This window comes from Neomonachus schauinslandi, chromosome 9 (genome assembly GCF_002201575.2).
Source record: "Neomonachus schauinslandi chromosome 9, ASM220157v2, whole genome shotgun sequence".
Classification (NCBI taxonomy): Eukaryota; Metazoa; Chordata; class Mammalia; order Carnivora; family Phocidae; genus Neomonachus; species Neomonachus schauinslandi.
Window position 1 is genome coordinate 14,901,864 of NC_058411.1, and position 25,068 is coordinate 14,926,931.

The window sequence follows — 25,068 nt, forward strand, 5'->3', positions numbered from 1 at the left end:
TTCTTGACTTCCCGTTGTGGAAGGTGAGAAATTACAGTGGTCCCCTCATCCAAACTTTTGCTTTCCGGGGTTTCATTTACCCTGGGTCACCTGTGGTCCGGAAGTGGATGATCGTCCTCTGATGCTGCATCAGAAGGTCAGTAGTGGTCTTATGCTACGTCACAGTGTCTATGTCGTTCATCTCACTTCATCTCACCATGTGGGCATTTTATCACTTCATAGCATCACAAGAAGAGGAGGGGCGAGTTCAGTACAGATACTACCCTTGATCTTAGCCAAAAGGCCGAGAATTGATGGGTGAGTACAGTACAATATGGTATTTTGAAGAGGCCACATTCACAAAACTTATATGAAAGTATATTGTTAAAGTTATTCTATTTTTATTATTAGCTACTGTTGTTAGTCTCTTCCTGTGCCTAATGTATAAATTAAACTTTATCATAGGGATGTATGTATAGGAAAAAATATCGTATATATAGGGTTTGGTACTATCCGTGGTTTCAGGCACCACTGGGGGTCTTGGAACCTATCCCCTGCAGACAAGGGGGGATGACTGTGTTCTCTTTCTTCTTCCCTGCCCCACTGTAAAAGGGTTCTCTTCCCATCCTCCTATCTTCCCAATATAGTTTAATTAGATCAACAGTGGATGTTTACATGATTTTGACCAGGCACATGCTCTTTATAACTGATCCTGTGGTGATCTATGATAACCTCTTTCCTGCACTGATTTTTGTCTTACTATATCTGTTTGTGTCTCTTTTTCTGATTCTTGGGGAGTTTTATATTTTTGTGTTGGGGGTTAACTTTATAATCATACATAACAAACTTAATTTCTCTTCTTTAAGCAGTATTTATTAGTTCCCTATTGTAGGCGATGACATCTCTTCTTCTCTCCACACAATTTTAATTGACACCATCCTTTTGATGTTTATTTTTAAATTATTAAATATGCTTATGGTTCTCTTCGATGATTTGCTCACTTCAAATGGTAACTCTTGGCTCTCAGCTATTATGTATAATGCAGTCAGTGAACTTAGCATCTCAACTTCTTTCGCTCTTGGGCTGTGGATTATTACTCACTGACTGTATCATTCTATAATGTCAGAGTATATGATTTACATTCTGTTCTGTTACCCTGATATTCGCATTTGTTTTAGTCACAGTTACAAAGTTACATATTGTCAGTGTTCCTCTCTAGTCCTTCTGTGGCTTTCCCCATCATCACTTGCTTAGCTGAAACTTATCTTCAAGTAGTTGCCTTAAGAATGACTCATGGAGAGGCGCCTGGGTGGCTCAGTCATTAAGCGCCTGGCTTCGGCTCAGGTCATGATCCCAGCGTCCTGGGATCGAGCCCCACATCGGGCTCTCTGCTCCGCGCGAGGCCTGCTTCTCCCTCTCCCACTCCCCCCGCTTGTGTTCCTGCTCTCGCTCTCTCTCTCTCTCTGTCAAATAAATAAATAAAATCTTAAAAAAAAAAAATCCCACACACTCATGGGAGCAATATTCCCCAGTCCTTGCACTGCTCAAAATGGCAGCCTTACCCTCTTGGGGCAGTGTGGCTGGAAATGAAATTCTTGACTCACATTTTCCTTTTTGAGGGTCTTCTGGGTGATAATCCACTCTTTTCTGATATCTGTGCTGCTGTGGAGAAACCTGATGCCAGTCCAAGTTTTTCCCCCTTTTATAAATGATTTCCCCTTTTTGCTTGGCTACTCAAAAGAATATTTATCTTTCATCTGATAATACTATTAGGCTTTGTCCCTTTTATTTCAGGAAAGCATTCTTTTTTTATTCTCTTTTTTAAAAATTTAAATTAAATTAATTAACATATAATGCATTATTAGTTTCAGAGGTGGGGGTCAGTGATGCATTACACCCAGTGCTCATTACATCCTGTGCCCTCCTTAATGCCCATCACCCAGTTACCCCATCCCCCCAGCCCCCTTCCCCTTCAGGAAAGTGTTCTTGATTGTCATCTTTAAACACGTTCTCTGCCATATGGTTTTGGTTCTGTTCTTTGGGGATTCTGACTATATGTGTGTTGTCACTTCTTTCTCTGTCTTCTGTGCCCGTCATTTCCCCCTCTACTCCTTTTTAACTCATAAAATGTGGTTTCCATTTTGTTCATTTTATCTTCTCTATTCCTTTCCTGTTTTTGCACGGTGCCTATTTTGCCATGTACTTCCTCCAATTTTATTTTCATTTTTGTGATCATTAGGGGACTTTTTTCCCTTCGTGGTTCTTTCCTGAATTCCATTAGCTCACATTCCATTTTTCCTTGTTATCTCTTCGATTCTTTCCTGATTTCTTGCTTTTCTGCTTTGTGGTTTTGCTGTGAAGGTTCTTGGAGGTGATTACTTCATAATTGATGAATTGAATCAAACTTTTTGCCTGGTTGGGGCAATATTTTTCTGCTGAGTGTCTTTCATCCATTGGTAAGTGTTGCTGCTCCTTCCACATTAAAAAAAAAAAGCAGAAGTTTTAGATTTATGCTGGATGATTTCCCTTTTAAATACTTGATGCCCAACAAGCTGGATATTCCTGATACAGCTATCTGCCAAATGATTACGTAGGGCTGGGGAGAGGAGAGCCAGGAGAGGTAGGGTAATTTTCCAGGTAGCACATCCCCAACTTTTCTGCTGCCAAAGAGAGAGGGTTGCCTGCAAATGTGACCCATCTATGGTATTTTTTGTTTAGTCCTGCCTCTTTGATTTTTCTGAACCAGATCATGTTCAAGGGGGCTTCTGCTGCTCTCTCTATTCACCCTGTTTTCTATACTTGGTGCAAACAAGGATATCTCTTTTGAAGTTCAGAATGAGACCCTCGCCTTCATAATTGGATTTTTGCTGGCATTTTCTAGGGTTTTCCACCGATGGGCCCTTTCTTCCTTCTCTGTGCCTCTTCTCTTTATTTTTTCCCATATGGCATCCGTCCAACTTTTTTGGTAATCCTTACACATATGGGGGAAGCTATGGATAAAATTCCTCTCCCAGTTCTGTTGAAAATGAGAGTTTTCTGCCCCTCTGCAAAAGTGTCATCATACTGCAATAAAAATCCTCATTCAGAAGAATGGGAGACACATAGCATTGAGAGGTGGGAGGATCTCATCATTAACACCCTTTATGCTCTCTGGGAGGACCTCCCTCATCTGTTGCTCTCTGAGGCCCAGCTCTGCCTTCTGGGAGGTTCTTCCCTCTCCCTAACCCTTCACAACCACCTCTTATGTGGGTGTTGGATAGTGTGCCCTCCTTGGGGGACGTACATCTTTGATGATCAATTTCCTATTGGTGCAAATTTCAGAGGCTAAGGATTATTTTAGAGGCACAGGCTTTTGTTACTGTTTTTAGACCTAGCCTTTAGGACCTGTGTTGTTTCATTCAAAAAGTTATATGCAATAAGAAAATTTGGGATGAAACAGAATTGGCATTTCTTTTTAGAAAGTCTTTTAATCTAATTATATGACATACCATGTTCACACTTGCAAATATACAAATATATTAAGATTGGCTATTACAAATATTGGAGGTGTGCATTGCACTAGTGGGTTTGGGGCCTAGGAGCCTTTTGACACTCTAGACCAGACTGGATCATTTTAGTCCACAATCTTACAGCTCCAAACACAGGAAGCAGGGTGGCCTGGCACCATTTGGTATAGAACTCAATGACACCCTAGAGCATCACTGTAGTGGGTCAGAAAAGACCAGTCTCAGGTTAAATTGTGTTCATTAGCCTGGTTTTACTAAGATGAGGAAATGTGTCATGCATTTTAGGAGGATTTATTGTAAAATAATTAAAACTGAAGAAGTCTGAGCCACTTCAAGAGGTACATTTTGGGAAATGCCCTCCAGTACTCAGTGTTGGATCCATGAGACATTAGTATATGTTAAAGAAGACAGAAAAAGGAAAATCCTAATTTTCTTGCTTTATAAAATAGTTAAATCAGTAGTCTGTAGGAGGCACTGAAAAACACTATAGCTTTGTTGGAATGCACACTGATGGTATTTATTGTGTCAACTTGTTAGGGTCCCAGGGGCTTGGTTTATTAAACAACAGTGTTATTGACCACATGACCTTATGTGGTGGGGAATGGTGGTGCCATCTGCCTAATGAGAAACATTTGATATGTAACATTTGCTGCCCTTTGTAATGTATGTACGCTGGAATCTTTGAGTTTGAGCAAATCACTCTTAGTCCTTGGCTTCTGCTGCCTGGTGTCCATTCACTTATACACTCTTGTCTCCTGATAACCAGTTCCTATGTGGTCTTCTTCCACAAGCTTGGCCTCCAGGCTTCAGGGGATGAATCGCATTTCCTAAACCAAGAAATCTAGTGCTTTGCCTGTGTCTGGCCACAGTCCTTAGTTCAGAGGCGGACGTGAGATCTAGATGAGGCCAATTAGAAACTCAGTTCCTAGGCTTTTGCTTAAGCTTTGGAGGAAGTGACTTCCTCTCTTTCTTCCTGGAGGTAAATCTGGAAAGAGATAGTAGGCCCATGACTGGCAGTCATGTTCTTGGCTAGAATTCAGATAACACTAAAGAAGCAACAGAAGAAAAGCAGAGTGATAAATGGGGTCCAGCTAACATCTTGTGAACTTTGGATGAAGCTACCCACAAAGTGTTAAGAAATAAATGCTGAATCCCTTATTTACTGTGGGCAGTGTGTTTCGGTTTTTGTTCAAGCCAGACTGCCTTGGGTTTCTATGATCTAAAACTGAAAAAATCCTAAGTAATAACACACTTATGGGTCAGAGATCACGGAGGGCCCGTAAGTGTCCTCTGGTCTTGATGGGCTGTGCCTGACCCTGCAGTCGCAGGTGCTATCCCCCACCTTCTTTGGGCCACTCACTCTTGATGTCTTAGGCAGAACATCTGATTGGATGAGACTCTGGGTCAAGGCATTTTTGTCCTGGCTGCCTGGGAGGCTCTGTTGCCTCTGTTGTGGGAGGCAGGACACTATGTCATATCTATGCATGGGATGAAGACCCTTCCCCAAAATCTGCAGGGAAGGTGGGTGCTGAACAGGAAACTACCATAAAACAAGCATACAAACAAAAAACAAATGAAGATAAAACCCAGCCCCAGTTACAAGTCCACTTTAGTATCATGGCTCAGTATCATTCCTAGAGACTGGGTCTTTGTTCCACGCAATGGGTAAAAGCACTATTTTCTCTCTCACTCTCTCTCTTAATTGAAAACTAAAGCATTGTAAGTTGAAAACCATTTAGCCGGCTAAATTTTAACTCTAGAGTGGAGGATTTTTTGTAAAATCATACAGTTAGAGAATTCTAAACAAAACCTGAGTACAATGATGGTAAGAATAATTATTTGGTGGTGAATTCATTCATCACATATAGTAGCAAGGCTTTTAAGAAAACTCAGGGCCCTTGAATTCTTCCAGTTCTTGAGAAATTTTCCACTATTTACAAGTTGTGCAGTGGGGTAGCTGGAGCTGAGGAGCTGTCTTTTCATTATTTGTGAAATACCCAAACATTAGCCTGCTTACTTGAGTTCATATAATTTGTGACACAATAATGTAAACATTTTCCCATATTATTAAGCTTCTTTGAAAAACATAATTTTTATTGGGTTCCATTGAATACACTACCCACACCATAGTCACATGTTGTTGGAGGCTTAAGCTCTTTCTATTTTGTGATGGTGTAACATCACGGTGAAAATCTTTGTGTGTCAAGTGTGGTCTTCATCTCTGGTTGTTTCCTTGGGAGAATCCCCAAGGAACTGTGGTGTCAAAGGGCATGGACTTTTTAAAGGCTTGCCAAATTGCTTTCTAGAAAGACTCTCATGAGCCACATGAGTACCTTTCAGACACAAGAAAAATGTGTTCATTATTTAGAATGTGTATAGAGAGGTCTTAGGAATAACAGTCTTTTCTGAAAAGCAGCGATACTACTCAGTATCAGAGGTCTCTTTTATCTGAAGATATCAAAGTACTTCTTTTTAAACAATGTTTTCTTATGTTCACATATACAGGAAGGCTTACAAATGTGTAGCAAAAGGGCATATGCTCAGGCACTTCTCCAAACTAGGAGCAATGCCAAGGAAGACTAGACCCTGTTCAGTCTTTGCAGAGGGCTCGCTGTCCCTGGTCCCCTCTCTCAGTAACTAATTCTGATGTGGGAAAGTCCCACCTGCTCTTGACTGTTGACTCTGCTGGTGGGTTCCCACCAACTAGGGTTTCTAAGCTGGAGGAATGATGCTCACTCCTTTGTTCAGATGCTTTCCCACAAGCCATTATTTGTAAGGGCAGCAAATGATGGCATTCTTATCAACAGCTATGGAATGCTAGTAGACTTTAGTCTTCGAGACATTTTCGGATTGAATCATCTGACTCTACTCATATCAGAGAGAGCACCTGGTCAGGTCCCAGACTGTAGCTAGTAACTGTCACTTGCCCGTTGGCCTTAATTAGGAGTTGTACCTGCCAAAGTACCTGAGCAGCTATTTCTACTTACACAGCACCTGAACTGGGTGCTAACCTGTGGCTTTGGAGATAGCCGTCATTGGGGCTAACATTTACTGAGTGCTCACTAGGTGCCAGACACTGGGCTCCACGTAATTATCTTAGTCTCTCATTAAGCATATCCAGTAGGTACTGTTAATAACCTCAGTTGACCGATGAGAAAACGGAGGCTCCAAGATGTCAAGTAACTTGGCCAATATCTCATGGCTAGTAAGCAGTAGAGCCTAGCTACATTCACCAGGATCAGCTACGTAATGTGTAGGGCCCAGCGCAAAATGAAAATGTGGTCCCTTGCTAAAAAATGGTTAAGAACGTCAAAATGGCAACAGCAGCTCAATAAACCAAGCATGGGGCCCTTCTTAGTGTGGGTGCACAGATTTCACCCCCAGAAAGCCGGTTTAGCACACATAGACATTCTGGGTCTAGAACACACACTCTTAACCAGATAACAGGGTTGAACGGCGCATGGTTTGGCAAAGATCTGACTTTGGCATGTAAATAGCAAATGGAAGTGTTACACATGAGCTACTCAGGCAGCCTCCTTTAAACACCAGCTTTCTCTTCAAAAAGGGCCTGGAACTGTTTTCTGGCCAAAGGTAAACACAGTGAAGCCCTGCCTTGGTCCTTCTCATTCATAACAGACACTCCTTGCCGGGCTGGTCCTCTCTGGCCAGAAGTCACTCTTTCGACTTCTTTTGCTTTCTTTAAACCAGTTCTCATGTTCTAGGCTAGTTCTCCCTGACCAATTGCCTTTCTCGCTGCCATGTCACCCCATCTCATTTCCCAGTGTTGCTGCCCCTAGCCGCGCCGAGAGATGCCCACACCCCAAATGCAACGGTGGGCCCATCCAACTCATGGATCCAGCCCCACTGGTGGTACAGACATTCTGTTCCTTGGCCTGGCACTGTGGGAGAACAGCGGAGTTTCCAGATGGAAGACAGGAACCAACCATCTGTTTTCTCCTGGGGCTTAGTTTTCCCAGAGAAATATTGCTCAGAAGTGATTCCTTCCTACAGAAAACCCCAGGCAAGATAGATGATAATTGCTAATACTTACCAAGTATTGCGTCATGATTTGTGTCATGATTTATATGTATTTAATCTCCACAGGCAACTCATACTTCGCATGTAACCCATTCCATCTTTTTTTTTTTTAACAAAAGATTTATTTGTGTGTTTTTTGGGGGGGGGGAGGGGTAGAGGGAGAGGGAGAGAGAGAATCCCAAGCAGACTCCATGCTGATCGCGGAGCCTGACGTGGTGGGACTTGATTCCATGACCCTGAGTTCACGACCTGAGCTGAAACCAAGAGTTGGCGCCTAACCGACTGAGCCACCCAGGCGCTCCTCATTTCATCTTTAATAGCAAAAGGCAGGTGCTATCTTTAGCCCCATGTCAGAGGAGGAGAGTGAGGCAGAAAGGTTAGGGAAATCCTCAAGATCTGAGAGTCAGGAAGTGGAAGCGTCAGAACAGGAAGCCCTGCAGTCTCCAGTCTTGAGCCTATATGACCACCACCCCCTCCTTCAAAGTTCTGCCAAGGATCCTGGATGGATGGGCAGAGCAGTCTAACAGTCTCGGTAAAGTAGAGCCAAATATCCAGGCATGTGGCCCTCCCATTGCCTCAGAGCAAAGCTCCAAAATGTTAAAAATCTAGAATGACAGTGTTGAGGGTTCCACTGGGACAGCTTTTCCATATAGTTCATCAGAGGCAAGGGACACACACACACATACACACACGTACACATACACACAATGCACAAACACAGCGTTACTCAAGAATGGCAATTACCTTATGCCCAGTATGAAGTGATGGCCTTAAATATATTTAAAGATTTATTTGAATTTTACTTCACTGGTGTCCTTACCCAAGAGCTTTGCTTTAACTTTATCTTAGTGTTCTAGTCTGTGAAACACTGACTAAATAAGGAGCCAATTGTAGTAATAATACTGCTAGTAGTAATACTACTTTGCATTCGTATGGTCCTTTACAGTTCACTGATTTTTCCACATGATCCTCAAACCCCTCTAAGGCTGGGATCTGTGGAGGTTAAGTGACTCTGGGGACAACCAGGTAGAGTGAGGTGGAATTGGATCTGGACCCTCTGTCTTCTCTCTTCTTTGTCATGCCCCTTGGATGATACCAGGAAATTCCCTGAACACAGTCCTTACCCAGGCAGTGGGGCAGGTCCTCACCAAAAGCTGGGGGAAGAGTGTGCGCCTCTTGTTGGGGCTAATGAGATGCCTATTCAGCAATTTGTTTGCCTGTCCTGTGTCTACAACATGTTTCCTTCTGAGATATTGAGACGAAAAGAAAACCTACCTTCCCTGACAGTGATCGGTCAACTCTGAGACAGTCAAGCAAGAGTCATAGATGTTTCCATAGGTCCCCATCGACCTGAGTGAAGTGAAGCTGTGTAGGCACATTTATTCCCTTTTCAGTGTCAATCAGATTATTCTAGAGGGCAACACTTAGAAAAAATTTTTTTTTTTAAAGATTTTATTCATTCGAGAGAGAGAGAGAGGGAGAGTGAGCAAGAGCAGGGGAGGGTGCAAGGGAGAGGGAGAAGCAGATTCCCTGCTGAGCAGGGAGGCTGACACGGGGCTCGATCTCAGGACCTTGGGATCATGACCTGAGCCAAAGGCAGACGCTTAAGTGACTGAGCCACCCAGTTGCCCCTAGAAAAATGGTTTTGTCCAAGTTCCTGAAAGCACCTGAAAAAAGTTCCAAGAGTCTCTTTTGCACAATTAAGTGAAAAGGGTGCTGAGTAAAAGGAATGTAAGATGAGGAAGGCTTGCCTGAACACTCATTTGAGAAATGGAAACTGGAATTTAGATAATTCCTGATAAAAGGTTTGAATGATTCTGACAAGAAAATTGAAAAGGAAAATAGCCAGGTGACTCATCACCCAAAATCAGACAGCAGCAGCGAGAGTTTTCTAGGCTCATCGGAGGTTCGGGATGGGGCAGCATCGACATTGGCCTTGGCTGTGCCGCATCCCTAACATGCTCACAGCCTTGAACCCAGTAACTCACTCATCTCATGGATTTAGAAACAGGCCCCACCTGAGTTACCCTAATATGGGAGAACAGTTGGGTGACTATCCAGATGCTAGTTAGCATAACATTGCAGTACTCATTGACATGAAACTGGATATCAAGCAATTTAGATTCTCATCTCTCTCTGTATCATGCCAATACCATAGCCTTTTTTTCCCAGCACCACTTCCGTTAGCCCCATCCATATAGAGGAAGCCCAGTGCTCACTATACAGAAGTTACTTACATAATTGCAGAATTCTTAAGAATGCAGATGTTGGTGTTTTCAAGCACTATTTGAAATACATATTATAGACATGGCTATAAAAAGATTCTTTTATATTCAGACATCCATTCCACCAATAAACATATATTTAGCGCCTGATAGCCCTTGATGAAAGAAGTGGGTGGGAAGAGAGGCAGGACCCAGACACGATGTAAAGTTCCCAGTAAAGAGAAAAAGAGCCAAGTAGAGCTAAACATCACTGTCAATGCAGGAAGAGGCACTGTTTTCCTTCCCTGTTCTTCTGTTTTCAGGCTTCTCAGGGCTGTATGACCCATGAGTCCTTTCTGAATTTGTGCTAGACCACATATCCTGCCTAATGCGGAGCACCCATCACTCTATAGAGCCAAATGTTGAAGACAGCCAGTCTGTCAAGTGGAGGGGATGCTCGTAGGAAGAGACTGTAAAGGAGAAGCTCTTTTCCAATCTAAAAAGGGCAATGGTGAATGCTTCTTGGATCTTCAGGTCTCCCTGAACCCCTGAGCCAAGATATTTGGTGTTTCTGAAATGGATGATACTTGTTTTCATCAGCAGTGCAATTCTGGGTGACTACGAATTTCCTAAAATGTAATCTAATTAAACACATTAAGATCCAGGAAGGCTGGATCTCCTTAAAACTGTTTCCAGGGAGAGAAGGGAGAGAAGTAATGGAACAATGTTCTGAATGTTAGATTTTTGATGATGCTCTGCTCCCGGAAGCTCGTGAAGTGGGGGAGCACAGAAACCCTTCAAGAAATCTGTGGATTCTTTTGTTCAGCTCTCTGATTTCTCTACCACCTCACCACTCTCCCTTTCTCTTTTTACTGTTTCTCACCAGGGTATGGGAATATTGCTCCAAGCACTGAAGGAGGCAAAATCTTTTGTATTTTATATGCCATCTTTGGAATTCCGCTCTTTGGTTTCTTATTAGCTGGAATTGGAGACCAACTTGGAACCATTTTTGGGAAGAGCATTGCAAGAGTGGAGAAGGTCTTTCGAGTGAGTACTGCATCTATTTAAACCCTAAACTCTGCGATCCAACTGGCTTTTTAGCCTGATGGGATCCAGAAGGAATGATTACGGTGTTATCATATCATTGTCACTTTTAACGGAAGAGTTTAATGTTATAATTATATTTTCTGTTTTGGCCAATGGTAGTCACAAGTACTGTGTCTAAACTTCTCTTTATCAGTTTCCTTATTTACAGTGGTATTTCTGGAATCACAACACAAGAGGGGTAAGTATAGGTGTGCCAAAACAAGGTTTTCTAAAGATGGGAGGCATATTCAGTTCCATCTTAAAGACGGAAGATAGGTTTCTAAGTGTATTTGCAATAAAGTAGAGAAGTAAATCCATTTGTTTTGTTATTGGAAATTCTTCACTCCTTTTTATTTCTAAGTCCGGGGTCTTTAGGCTGATCCTGGCTTCTAGGACCTCTTCCAGAAGCATGCGTTTTCCAGATACTGCGTCATGCTTTGTATCCATCTCTTCATGGCCCCACCCTCTCTGTCCTCTCACTTCTGAGTGCTCTCTCAGCAATAGTACACTGATGTACTAATTTATACTAAGGTGTTGATGATTGCCAATATCTTAGTGGGTTTTTTTCTTCCTGAGAATACTTGCCTTTAACCAAGGGACAAAAACTCAAGGAATTTATTTACTAAAGGTGGCATTCCTGTCCTCAGCGACAGGTTGTGGAGCAGATGTGATTGGCTTGGGGTTCTCAATGCCCTTTAACTAACACTTATTCATACGATCTCACAGAAAGCTTGTTTGACTCAGGTGTAACATCATTTCTGCTCTCTTTTTCATTATTGACCTAGTTCTTGAGTCTTTCAAACCTTCTTCAGGGAGTTGTTTCTGATGATGACTTAATTTTTAAAAATGACAATTTGAGACCGTTTCAGAATCTGGCAATGATGGGCAAAGATAGATCAGTGGTGAGTTCTAATGTGCACTTGTTTTTCTCTCTGAGACAAGAAATCACGACTTCTCTTTAGAAAAAGACAGGGGACCTCCCCAGGTGAGCGGTTTCAGGTTTGTGAGTGTGAGAGAATGGAGCAGGAGAACTAGCTTAGAGCTGCCTTTTATGAGCTCAGTGATCCTGGGTGAGCGGCCTCAGTTTACTCATCGGTGAGAAAGAGGAGGGTAGAATTCGAATCCACTTTAGAAGGTTTTGGTGATGATTAAATGAAATAATGTGTGGAAGAGAGCTTGGCACAGGGCCAGATATATAGAGTTCATTCAGATCTGCTGTGTATCTGTCTCCCAAAAGAAGCCCTTATTAGCAGCCTAGCCACCCATTCAGATTTCAATTGAGGAGCTCAGCGGCTGGATGTTCCTGGAATGTCCCCCAACCTTTGCTCCCAGGTGCTGGCTTGCCCAGCTGGCTCATTAGAGCATGCACTTGGGCTCAGTGGTCACCATGGAAACCGTCAGAGCTCAACTTCTCTGCTTCTCAGATGTTTAGGTTTCCCTAAACCAGACATGGCAAGGCTCCATCTCCAAACCCGTCTCCAAGAGCTGCTTTGAGCTTCTCGGAGGTGCCCTGTTAGCCAGGGCCTCATGGCCCTCCAAGGTAGAGAGGATTGAACACTCAGAAGAACAGGATTCAAATGGAAAAATGACTGCTCCAGCATTTTTAATTTTATGTAGCTGCTCTAGATCTCAGTTTCCTTATTTGTAGAAAGAAAGGGTTGCACTAAAAGCTTTTGAAGTACCCCTTTTAGGAAAAAAAAAATTAGTTACTATATTCTAAATGAAGGAAGAGATTGCAGTCATTGTGACCACATCTGCTACTGAATTTGGGGACTTAATTTCCCCTAATGAATTTCAAACTAATTTTAAGGGAAGGAGTACTCATCTCCTTCCCTTAAAGCTGCCTCTCAGATGGATGGTTCAAAGGACTCTGGGACAGAGCCTTAAAAACCTTGCATTTCATTTTTATGCTGATGGCGCACTCAATTCCTTGCAGCGCCATCAAAGACTGGGAGTTTTTTAGGAAGGAAATAGCAGTATATTATGGAATTGGCAGCCTGCGATGTATGCATTTGCAGAGCATTGGAGGAGGGTGCTGTTGGAAGGAGTGACTGAGTTCCAGGAGGAGTAGAAGCGCACTTCCTGAATACACAAACAATCCATCTGCACTTCACTGGCTGCCTGTAGTTTTGGTGGAAAATCTCAAAGCGCTTTGCCATTCATTTAAACGACATCTCAAAGGCCAGCTACTCTTAGGTGATTACTTGAAAATTGAAAATTTTATAAACCAACGAAGTTGGGGGTTATGGATTTTTAGTTCCTGTGGGGAAGGTACATTTTTTCCCCCCACCCATTCAAGGATTAAGTCTTTTTCTTCATCTGCTGTGTTTTCTCTCCGCTGTAGGGAAGAGACGATTTTTAATGTAAAGATAAAATATAAAATAAGCCTTCTGGATGCCTGTGTTCTGAGGTGACATGATTTGGGTCTTTCTACCACATCCCAGCTCTGAGCCTCATTTTAAAGAGTTGCTGGAGGTTAATGTATTATTTAGGGATGCTTTTGGCTGCAGAGTAATACAATATCTGCCTATTGGGGTTTATATTGGATGAATAAATAAAACCTTTTTTCCCTTCCCTTTTTTCCCCTTCTGAAATCAGAAATAATTGAGAAATACACATGGGAGTCAGATGAAGATTAAGATGTCAGCTTTATTGCTGATAAGCTGATCAGAGGATGTAGCTTTTTTTTTTTTTAAGATTTTATTTATTCGTTTGAGAGAGAGAGAGAGTGAGCATAAGTGGAGGTACAGAGAGAGAGGAAGAAGCAGACTGAGAAAGGAGCAGGAAGCCTGATGCAGGGCTCCATCCCAGGACCCAGAGATCATGACCTGAGCTGAAGGCAGATGCTTAACTGACCAAGCCACCCGGGTGCCTTGTAGCTTTGGTTTTGAAGCTAAAAAGACTTATTAACCACTTCCCCCTGAATCAGAAGGACTTCCCCGCTGTATTAGTTTTCTACTGATGTGTAACAGATTATCACAAGTGCAGAAGCTTAAAACAACATCCATTTATTGTATCACAGTTCTCTAGGTCAGAAGTCCGGGTGGGCTTGTCTGGGTGCTATGCTCAGCATAGCATGGGGCTGAAATGAAGGTGTGGGCTGGGTTGGGCTCTGGATCTGGGGAAGAATCTGCTTCCAAACTCATTCAGATTTTGGCAAAAATCAGTTGCCACTGGTCATAGGACTGACTGAGATTCCTGTGTCCTTGCCAGTTGTCAGCTGGAGGTCATCCATGCTCAGCTTCTAGGAGATGTCTGAATTCCTTGGCACATGGCCCCTCCATCTTTAAAGCCAATATGGAATTCTTCTGGTGTTTTGTATCTCTCGGACTTCCCTTTGTTCCTCTGCCACCAGCCTGAGAAAGTGCCCTGCTTTTAAGGGCTCATGTGATTTGATTAGGCTCACATGGATAATTTCCCTATCTTAAGGTCAACTGTGCCATATGATATATCATAGTCGTGGGAGTGATAGCAGAGGTCCTGGGGATTAGGGTGGGATATTTTCATGGGCCATTTTAGAAATTCCATCTCTTCTAGTCATTGGCAGCACAGGCCCTCTCAATGAGAGCAGGGTCAGCCCCACTAACCTTGCTAAATCATAGAGAGAAAATCAAAGTGTACCTCTATGTAGCAGATGGTTTCAGATGGGATAAGAAGGGGGCTGAGGTGAAGGAGCTCAGTCCCTTCCGCTAAGTCCGCCTGTAAGTCACTTGTGTGATTGAGCAGCCAGAGTGAGACTCTGGCTGAAGTCCTTCCACATGGAACATGAGGCCAGGAAAATGGACATTGCCCCAACACTGATTAACCATGGGTTAAAAGTTCAACACTTACTTATCTCGCATAACAAGAAGCCTGGAGGAAGGTTGTTTCAGGTTTGGTGTATCAGTTCCCCAGTGAGAAGTTCAGGATTGTGGTACCAATTCTGATGTGTAGATTTTTTCCTCCTACACCACCAAGCAATTCTTTGATGCCAGCTGGATGCTCTACAGTTCAACTCAATTCTGACTCTATCTACCTGGAGATAGCATCAGATACCATAAGTTAAGGGCTCAGTCCCAAGATGGCCCTTCGCTTCAGATGCCAGGCTTGAGTCCAGGTTTTTCCCATGCTTCTGACCATATGGCTGTCGATCACAGGTTCCCATGACCTGCTCCTTGGGTTCAATAAATCTGTTAGAATGGCTCACAGAACTCAGGAAACCAGTTTACTCACTAGATTACAAGTTTATTCTGAAGGATTGTAGAGGATATAAGTCAACAGCCAGATGAGAACATGCGTGGGAGGTCCTGGATAAAGGAGCTTCTGTCCCTGTGGAAGTTGGGGCCTGGCACAGTAGTACATAGTTCCAGGTTCACCAACCTGGAAGCTCCTTGAATCCCCTCCTTTTGGGTTTTTATGGAGGCTTCATTACATAGGCATGATTGATTCAATCATTGGCCATTGATGATTGATTCGACCTCTAGCCCTTCCCCGCTCCTCAGAAATCAGGGTGTGGGATTCAGAGTTCCAAACCTCTATTTCTGGTTGGTTCCCCTGGCACCCAGCCCCCATCCCTAGGTGATCCAAAAGTCATGTCATTGACGTAACAAAAAACACCTTTGTCACTCTCATCACAGGAAGTTCCAAGGGTTTTAGGACCTCTGTGCCAGGAATGGGAGGAAGACCAAATATTTATTTCCTGTTATAAGTCACAACTTCACACGAGTTTACCCATGTTTTGTTCTCTCTTTCTGCTCTGCTGTCCTTGGCATGTTGGCTTTTCATCCTCAGGCTTGTTACCTCATGGTTTGCAAGATGGCTGCCTCAGGACCAAATGTCATGTTTTCACTCGACCACATTTAAGGCAAGACAAAAGGTCTCCTTTTATGGGAGAAAAATCTTCCCCAGAAGTTACCCTGCAGACTTCGCTCTGTCTCACTGACCAGAACTGGGTCATATGACCATTCCCACCTGCAAGGGAAGTTAAGAAAGTGAGTATCTGACAAAGAAGAGTGGGATCCATTGATTGAGACCAGTGGTTCTCAGAGTGTGGTTCCCTGGACCATCAGCATCAGCATCCTCTGGGAACTTGTTAGAAATGAAAATTCTTAGCAAAGTTGGGGCCCAGCAATCTGTATCCACCAAGCTTTCTAGGTGATTCTGATGCCTACTAAAGTTTCAGAACCCTTGGCACAGAGGCATCATGCTTCATCTCCTGGGACTGACTGCCTTGCTGTGATGAACAAAGTGAGAATTCTGGTAGCGAAGAAGAAGTTGGGGTAAGAAAATGCAGCATCTGGCTCAGGTGTCAGTCAATCACTAGCCACATAGACCACTCATAGGGAAGCTATCTTCCCTCCTTGTCATAAATCAGATGGTCTTTAGGATCCTCGAATCAGTCAGGGAAGACTAACTTATGCTGGGGTATCAAACAATCCTAGCTTTCTCTCACCCTTGCTAGAGCTGCTGTAGCTCTGGGAACCCTCCAGGCTGAGGAAGAGAGATGGGCATTGTACCCTGGCCCTTGGGAGCTTTGGCCTTTTGACCCATTGGCTCCAAGCAGTCACTCAGCCCCAGCCAACCACAGAGGAGCCTGTAATGCATTGTTTGATCTCCAGGAAGTGATTTCCAGGATGGGAGAGTGCATGAATACTAGTAATGTCTGGGATTATCTGTGGGCCCCTCTCTAGGGTGATAAGCATCCTTAAGATTTAGATGCAGTTGGCCTGTGGGTCACTCTTTGGGGAAGACTACTCTGTGAGGCTCATTTCACATCTGAGAAATGGAGCCCATGATTTGTTAAGTGATGTGCCTAGAGCCACATAGTGAGTTGGGGGTATAGCCTGGGCTTGAACTAGTAATCCTGCCTTAACTTCTTCCAGGTGGGCCAAAAATATTTACTGTCAAATATAGTCATCCATGCTATGAAACCAATGTAGAGTGTAAGATTTTTGAACATGTCATGCTAATTCATGGAGATGATTTTTAAGTATTTATATAATATAAAGTAAAAATAATTCTTCCTGGGTTTCCAGAGGGAAATCTGGGCAGTTAACAAGGAAGGATAATTATTTGGGATTAAATAAGGCTGACCTTGAGTTCCGAAGCAGATTTTAGAATCGGGAAGCTTCTCTCTCCCCTGCTGTGGGCTGGCTCTTTTGCTGGGCCAGGCCAACTGTCACCTGATAAGATGCTGTGGGAAAACTGGTCAGATTTTGGACTGGATCCCATTTTCTTGCTCTGAACTGGACTTTGGCCTCTGGTGGGAAGCAGCTGCCTCTTTTTATCTGGCTGAACAGCAAGCTTTTTGATATTACCTTTAAAACCAAGAGATACTCTTTTTCTTCTTTGGCTTTTTCCCCAAGGATATAGCAGAAATGTTTGCCTTTGGAGCCAAAGGAGCCTCGGTGTAGCTGACAAATAATAACACATTACCCTAGGCTTATCAGCACCATGATTGCTTGGGGACTTTAGAGGCTGTAAGATGCTTAAGATGGGGTGATGACAGTCTCAATCTGCTAATGATGCTCAATTAGTGAGCTAATCAATCACTTTGGATTGCAGGCAGGGGCTGGTGGTGAAAGCCAAGGACTGCTGGGGGCCTCTGCCATGTGCCTGGCATGAGTCAGGGAAAGACTTTGAAGGGCACACATGGCAAGAGCCTTCTGTTACTCACAAGTGGTCTTTGAGCTAGCCCCCAATTGCAATGGGGTTAACTTAAAAGAATTATTATTTCAAGAAGATAAAATCTCTGGTTTTGGAAATTGGGTGTTCTTTCAGCTCTGTGAGTTCAACTACAATTTTCCAATTCTATTAGTAGTGGAAATATTCACTGGGTGTTAGTTATGTACACCAGCCTAAAGAGGTGGGGGGGGGCGAATGGAGGGTGAGAGTGCCCAAGTGTGTGTGTGTGCGTGTGTGTGTGTACACATATGTGTATGTGTCTGTTCGCCTCTGTATCACACTTAAACTAGTGCATACTGTATTAAAAATTCCTGAGACATAACTCAGTAGAATTCATGTTACATGGATAATGTGGGTTTATTTTGATCAGAGAGAAGATCCTGGTTTTAATGTGAACAATGGCTTTCTTACTTTCCCTCAGGGACTGGTAGGAGTTGGGAAGTAATTGTTTTAAAAACAATTTCAAAGAAGGTAAATATTTTTAAAGCTTTATCAAACAGGCCTCTTCTAAATTGAAGATATTGTCTGGCTTTAATGATAGGCACGGATGTGAACTTGAGACACACTCCGTAAATGACATTCACAAACCAGACTGCACAACATCTGTTTTTTTTTTAAGATTTTATTTATTTCTTTGAGAGAGAGAGAGAGAGAGAGAGAGAGCATGAGTGGGAGGAGGGGCAGACGGAGAGGGACAAGCAGACTCCCCGCTGAGCAGGGAGCCCGATGTGGGACTAGATCCCAGGACCCTGGGATAATGACCTGAGCTGAAGGCAGACGCTTAACAGACTGAGACACCGGGTGCCCGAATGCACAACATCTGTTAATGACAGCCTGTGACAAAGTCTGTCTGTGAATGGCCTCAGGCCTCTTTTCTCTCTTCCTGTAATGCAGGATTGCTCTGCCTTGGCATTATTGACATTTGGGTCTGGATTTTTGTCATGGGCCCTGCTCTGTGCATTGCAGGATGTTAGGTGGCATCTCTGGCCTCCACTCACTAGATGCCGGGATCACCAGTGCCCCCAGTTATGACAGCCAAAAACATCTCCAGACATGAGTAAATGTCCCCTCAGGGCAAAATCGCCCCAGTTAAGCCACAGCTCTGCTGAAATGTAAGGAGTCATTTGCCCCACGGGTCCCAAGGTGCATGCCCTGCTCCCCTGGCTGAATCTTCCACTCCAATGCCCGTGTCCCTACCAATGGTCTTAACTGCTTCTTCATCACTGGTGCCATTCCTGCCCAGAGCTCTCCTCTCTCACATGGGTCCTTAAAGGGGGCTTTAGAAATTTTATGCTCTGGGAATAAGATCGTTTGTCACCAATGAGGGAAAATGCCTGGGGGCCTGACCCTGGTGATATACATAAAGATAGATTGTTCTGGCTGGTATTTTTTAGCAGGCAAACCATCTCAGCACTGACGTTAGCTGACCCCGTAGGCACTAATCGAATGTATGATTCTTCCTCTTTTTTGGCTCATCTTTGGTAGCTAGCTGGTGTTTGTTTGGTGTTTCCTGTGGTCATCTGAGATCGCTGTAGGCTTTAATGGCTTTTAAAATGCATTTTCACTCTTCTCTATAAACATTAAAGCTCTCAAACTCTACCTAAAATATAACTACATAAAATACTGCCCACATAGTGTTTAACATTTAAACATCTTTAAGGTAGCTTTAACAAAGTCTCTCTCTTTGGCAAGCTCTGATTGCAGGTAACTTCTGGGAATCTGGTTGTTACTTAGCGGTGGCAAATCACTGGTGAACTTCCATGTGTAGGGACCTTTGTAGGGAGCCTCGGATTTGTCGTTTGTCCAGTAGGATTTGGTTGAGGTCAGACTGAGTATTATGGCACCTCAGTATCGAAGTCTAGAAATGAGTTGCTAGTCTGCTTTGAGAGTTTACTGTATGCCACACCCTGGGTTGTGGGCTTTACCCAGAGTAAGCTGCACCATGGCCTTCCCAGAGAGACCATTATCATCTTCTTGATCTTATGAGATTGGAATGCTTAGACTGCTCTGTGACCTGCCCAAGGTCACCCAGCCCCTAAATGACAGGGCAAGGATTCCAAAGCAGGTGACTGTGCCCCAGTGTGCATGCATACACTTAGTCTTTCCACTATCCTTCCTTCCTTCTTTCTCTTGTAAGGTAGGGTTGGCATCTGATGGTTCAGAAGAGTCTCCATGAGAGATTTAGGAAGACCTTGGGACAGATAAAGATGGCTAGTTGAGGAAAAGTTAGTATTGGTCCTGTCTTTCTCTGCTTTCCAAGGGTTTTAGTTTTCTGGTTTCATATGATCTGTTGATACTTTGAATTGGACAATAGTCTCTGATTCTTCTCTGGGCGCCTGCGCTATCTCCCTAATATTGGTTCATTATTAGCAAACATCTCTTTCATGGTGTTCCCTTCTCTTGGAGATTCATCTAGGATTTAAATGTCCCCTTGCTCATGTCTGCTATGTGACTAATGCAAATATGGGCTCATAAAAGAAGGGCTTATGCTGTCCCAATGGCTGTCTCATCCTGGGCCACCTGCAAAAAAGAGGTTGCCAGGCAGATGATATTCTCCACTCTCTGTTCTTGCACCTCATCACCCCACTTCGTATAACTCAGTCACTGTGGATTATAAGAGGAACACACAGCTCGAACCCTAGCCTCTTGGTGATCTGAGCCAGCTGGTCTTGCCCTCCAAATCATTCTCCTTTTCCTGGATTCATTAGATAGTCTCAACGCTCTGCCTCAATGGTTTTGAGAATCTGGAGTTTGAGGGAACCAACACCAAGACCTTAATTCCCAGTGGGGATTTAACTCAGTCCTAAACTCAAGAAATGTGGAAGAAGCTCTTCTTCAACAGTCATCCAACAGAGGAAAGTCTGTGGAAGATTTTTATGGATATTCATTATCTGTTAGGACTTGCCCACTAAACACATGATCACTTTCTAGAATTTCAGGGGTTTTATTAAGACATTTTATATCTTTGCATGTTGGGGCCACCACAAGTCTAGCGATGCTTTAGATCTACCACATGGTAACCTGGTAACCTGTTTCTAAAACTTCCAGGTACTGGGCACCTGGGTGGCTCAGTTGGTTAAGTGTCTCCCTTCGGCTCAGGTTGTGATCCCAGTGTCCTGGGATTGAATCCCGCACCGGGCTCCCTGCTTATTGGGGAGTCTGCTTCTCCCTCTACACCCACCCCCGCTTGTGATTTCTCTCTCTCTCTCAGATAAATAAATGAAATATTTAAAAAAAGAAAACTTCCAGGTACTTTTGAGTTAATGGATTTAATGCAGGAATTTTATTAGGACTCACATTTGTATTAGTATCATAAAACCAGCTTAACAGGTGGATGATGATTTCCCATGTTCACCCTTCATCACCAAATTTCACAGGCTAGTTTGGTCACGCTGGAAGGCACTGATTTAATAGAGTAATAACCCTTTGCCTTTTTATATAACTCTTTTCTCTTTTTTGGTTACATATGTCAATGTAAAAAAAACCCACCTTTTTCTTTTTTACACATTTAGCCTCATGCTACCTCTGTGAGTCAAGCAAGTAATAACCCACTCCAGTGTAGCTTACAACAAATTAAAATTGAGACACGCCCTTGTTGAGCTGAGTCTGCCCATCACGGTGCTGGGTATCTGATCAGCATGTTTATACCAGGGCAGCAATGAACGTGATTTCTAAGCAACTATATATGTCAGTAGTCATGGATAAATTTCTCATTGCTTGAGGAAAGGGAAATTGTTTAGAAGACATCCTCATTGAGAGGCATGCCACTGTTTGGAACAGCAATCCCAAAGAGGCAGCTCCCTTGGGAAGTGACTGCGCGAGGGGCATAGTATAGTCATACTGCTGAACAGGCTCTGAGAACTCTATGTAAGGCAGGGCTGCCCAAATTAAGTCTAGCCTAGGACATGTGCATTCCTGTTAGAGGAAATACACTTTGTCTTTCTGGGGGAAAATATTTCACTTTTTATTTTCTGCAAAGAGCTGCATTTGTGCATCATAGCATTTTTGATTTAATGGTTTTGCACTGAGTCTTGGGAGTTCACAGCTGAGCTTTAGTCTCTTGTTAGCATAGAGCTGTGGTTCTCACCCTGTGGGTGGTGGGTTCCCAGGGGCCTGAGGTGCTATTATAAAGGATCAGAGAATTACTTTTTGTACTTCAAACATTGCTGGTAGACAGAATAAATAGTACGTCTCCTTCACATATATACTACCCTTTTTTGAATGTATGTGGAAGGATCATCATTAAGAATTCAATCAGTGGGTACAAAACATTCTATTGTGTGTATATTGAGGAATTTCTTTTTTTTTTAAATTTTTTTATTCTTATGTTAACCCCCATACATTACATCATTAGTTTTAGATGAAGTGTTCCATGATTCATTGTTTGTGCATAACACCCAGTGCTCCATGCAGAATGTGCCCTCCTCAATACCCACCACCAGGCTAACCCATCCTCCCACCCCCCTCCCCTCTAGAACCCTCAGTTTGTTTTTCAGAGTCCATCGTCTCTCATGGTTCATCTACCCCTCCGATTTCCCCCCCTTCATTCTTCCCCTCCTGCTACCTTCTTCTTCTTCTTCTTTTTTTTTTTCTTAACATATATTGCATTATTTGTTTCAGAGGTACAGATCTGAGATTCAACAGTCTTGCACAATTCACAGCGCTTACCAGAGCACATACCCTCCCCAGTGTCTATAACCCAGTCACCCCCTCCCTCCCACCCCACCCCCCACTCCAGCAACCCTCAGTTTGTTTCCTGCGATTAAGAATTTGAGGAATTTCTTTTTAATGTTTAAAAGGGATTCTGATCCTCAAAAAAGTTGAGTACAAAGAGACTGAGTAACACTGGCTTTTCAAATCAGCACTGTTTCCATGTCATTCTGGGTTCTCTTTTTTTTTTCCATGGAATTAACATTTTTGTCCTGGCCATAGTCACTGTTTCAAAGAGGTTCTCTTCTTATTTAAGGTAACCCCAGGAGTTAGTGGGATACGTTAGAGCCTTGCTTCAGTGTTTTCCCTTAGGCCTATTTTTTTTTTTTTTTTTACTGTGGGAAATTTACCATTTTCACCATTTAAAAATGTACGGTTCAGTGGCATTAATTACATTTGCGTTGTTGTGCAAACATCACCACCATCCACCTCCAGAACTTTTTCATCCTCCCAGATACTCATCCAACACTAACTCCTCATTCTCCCCTCCCCCAGCCCCCTGCAACCGCTATTCTATTTTCTATCTTTGGGAATTTGACCACTCTGGAGACCTCATATAAGTGGAATCATGCAGGACTGGTCCTTTTGTGACTGCTTTGTTTCATTAGCATTGTGTCTTTAAGGATTCATGAATATTGTAGCACCAGTCACCATTTCCTTCCTTCTTAAGGCTCAGTGATATTGCACTGTGTGTATATACTACATTTTTGTTTATCCATTCATCTGTTTATCTTTTTTTTTTTTTTAAGATTTTATTTTTTGACAGAGAGAGACACAGCGAGAGAGGGAACACAAGCAGGGGGAGTGGGAGAGGGAAAAGCAGGCTTCCTGCTGAGCAGGGAGCCCGATGCAGGGTTCGATCCCAGGACCCTGGGATCATGACCTGAACCGAAGGCAGACGCTTAACCAACTGAGCCACCCAGGCGCCCCTATCCATTCATCTGTTAATGGATGCTTGGGTTGCTTCACCTTTTGGCTGTTGGGAGTAATGCGGCTATGAGCGCAGGCGTGCAAATGTCTGTCTGAGCCCCTGTTTTCAGTTCCTTTGAGCCATACCTAGAAGTGGAATTGCTGGGTCATGTGGTAATTCTATGTTTAATAGTTTGAGGACCTGCCAGACTGTTTTCCACAATGCTGCACAGTTTTACATCCCCACCAGCAATGCACACGGGTTCCAATTTCTCTACATCCTTGACAGCACTTGTTTTCTGCTTTTTTTCTTTTTCTTCCACTTTCAAATGCCGCAGAGATGGCATTTGGTAAATTGCTAGCTGATTGCTCCTTACGTCCTGGCTGCCCCAACAGCTGCCATCCCGTCACACTGGAGGCAAAACGATGAGGCTGTGCCTTGTGCCTCTTCTCCCTCTTGCACCTGCCCCTTCCAGCCCCCCACCCTCAGCTCCATCTGTGTCCCCGCGCTTGTCCCTGTCGTGCTCCCTCAGCTCCGGCCCTGCAGCAGAGCTGCTGGTAGGGAGGGGGGCTCAGCGCCAAGCCAACGGGGGTCTCTGCATGCTGGTGACGTCTGGTGTCCACCTGGCCTTGCCGCTGCTCTGACACTCTTTTATCCGCCTCATAACGTTTCGTTCTCCAGCTTCCCATCGTGCTGCTCCTTCCTACCTCTCCCCAGGTCACTTTAAGAAGCCATTATCAAATAATGTCTTCTGTGTTCTCAACACTGGGGTATGTGATGATGAGCAGGTGACACTCCTTCCCCAGGAAGAAACGGGCATAGATAAAGACCGATGTCCATGATGAGACTGGGGCTGGGGTAGGCTGCCTCTGAAGTCACATGCCTCAGTGCCTAAGCCCTGGTCCACCACTTACCAACCTTGTGCCTTGGGCTATGCCCCTTTTTCTTTTTAGAAATTATTTTATTTTTATTTTTTAATTTTAAATTTTTAAAATTAAGCTTTTAATTTTAATTCCAGTATAGTTAACATACAGTATTATATTAGTGTCAAGTGTACAATATAGGGATTCAGCACTTCCTTACAACACCTGGTGCTCATCACGACAAGTGCCCTTCTTAATCCCCATCACCTATTTCACCCATCCCCCCACCCTCCTCCCTTCTGGGAACCACCAGTTTGTTCTCTAGAGTTAAGAGTCTGATTCTTGGATTGTCTCTGTCTCTATTTTTTTTCCTTTGCTCATTTGCTTTGTTTCTTAAATTCCACATATGAGTAAAATAATATGATATTTGTTTTTCTCTGACTGACTTATTTCGCTTAGCATTGCACCTTGTAGCTCCATCCATGTTGTTGCAAATGGCAAGATTTCATTCCCTTTTATGGCTGAATAGTATTCCATTGTCTATATGTGTGTATGTGTGTGTGTACACACACCACATCTTCTTTATCCATTCATCTATCGATGGACACTTGGGCTGCTTCCATAATTTGGCTCTTGTAAATAATGCTGCTATAAACATAGAGGTGCATGTATCACTGTGAATTAGAGTTTTTGTATTTTTTGGGTAAATACCCAGTAATGTCATTCCTTGCTCATGGGGTAGTACTATTTTTTAATTTTTTAAGGAACCTCCATACTGTTTTACACAGTGACTGTAACAGTTTGCATTCCAAGCAATAGTGCATGAGGAGGGCTCCTACTTCTCCACATCCTCGCCAACATCTACTGTTTCTTGTGTTGTTGATTTTAGCCATTCTGATAGGTGCGAGGTGATATCTGTGGTTTTGATTTGCATTGCCCTGATGATGAGTGATGTTGAAGATCTTTTCATGTGTCTGTATGCCATCTGGATGTCTTCTTTGGAGAAATGTCTGTTCATGTCTTCTGCCCGTTTTTAAATTAGATTATTTCTTTTTGGGGTGTTGAGTTTTATAAGTTCGTTATACATTTTGGATACCAACCCTTTATCA

The 25,068-nt window shown here is 43.3% G+C and overlaps 1 protein-coding gene across 1 annotated transcript in view; it reads left to right on the forward strand.

The window, feature by feature from the left end:
* KCNK10 (potassium two pore domain channel subfamily K member 10) overlaps positions 1-25,068 on the forward strand; it is a 124,356-nt gene that overhangs the window by 75,821 nt on the left and 23,467 nt on the right. The window contains exon 4 of the mRNA XM_044917923.1: positions 10,614-10,774. Within this exon, the coding sequence (XP_044773858.1) occupies positions 10,614-10,774 (161 nt within the window). The remainder of the gene's footprint in view (positions 1-10,613; positions 10,775-25,068) is intronic.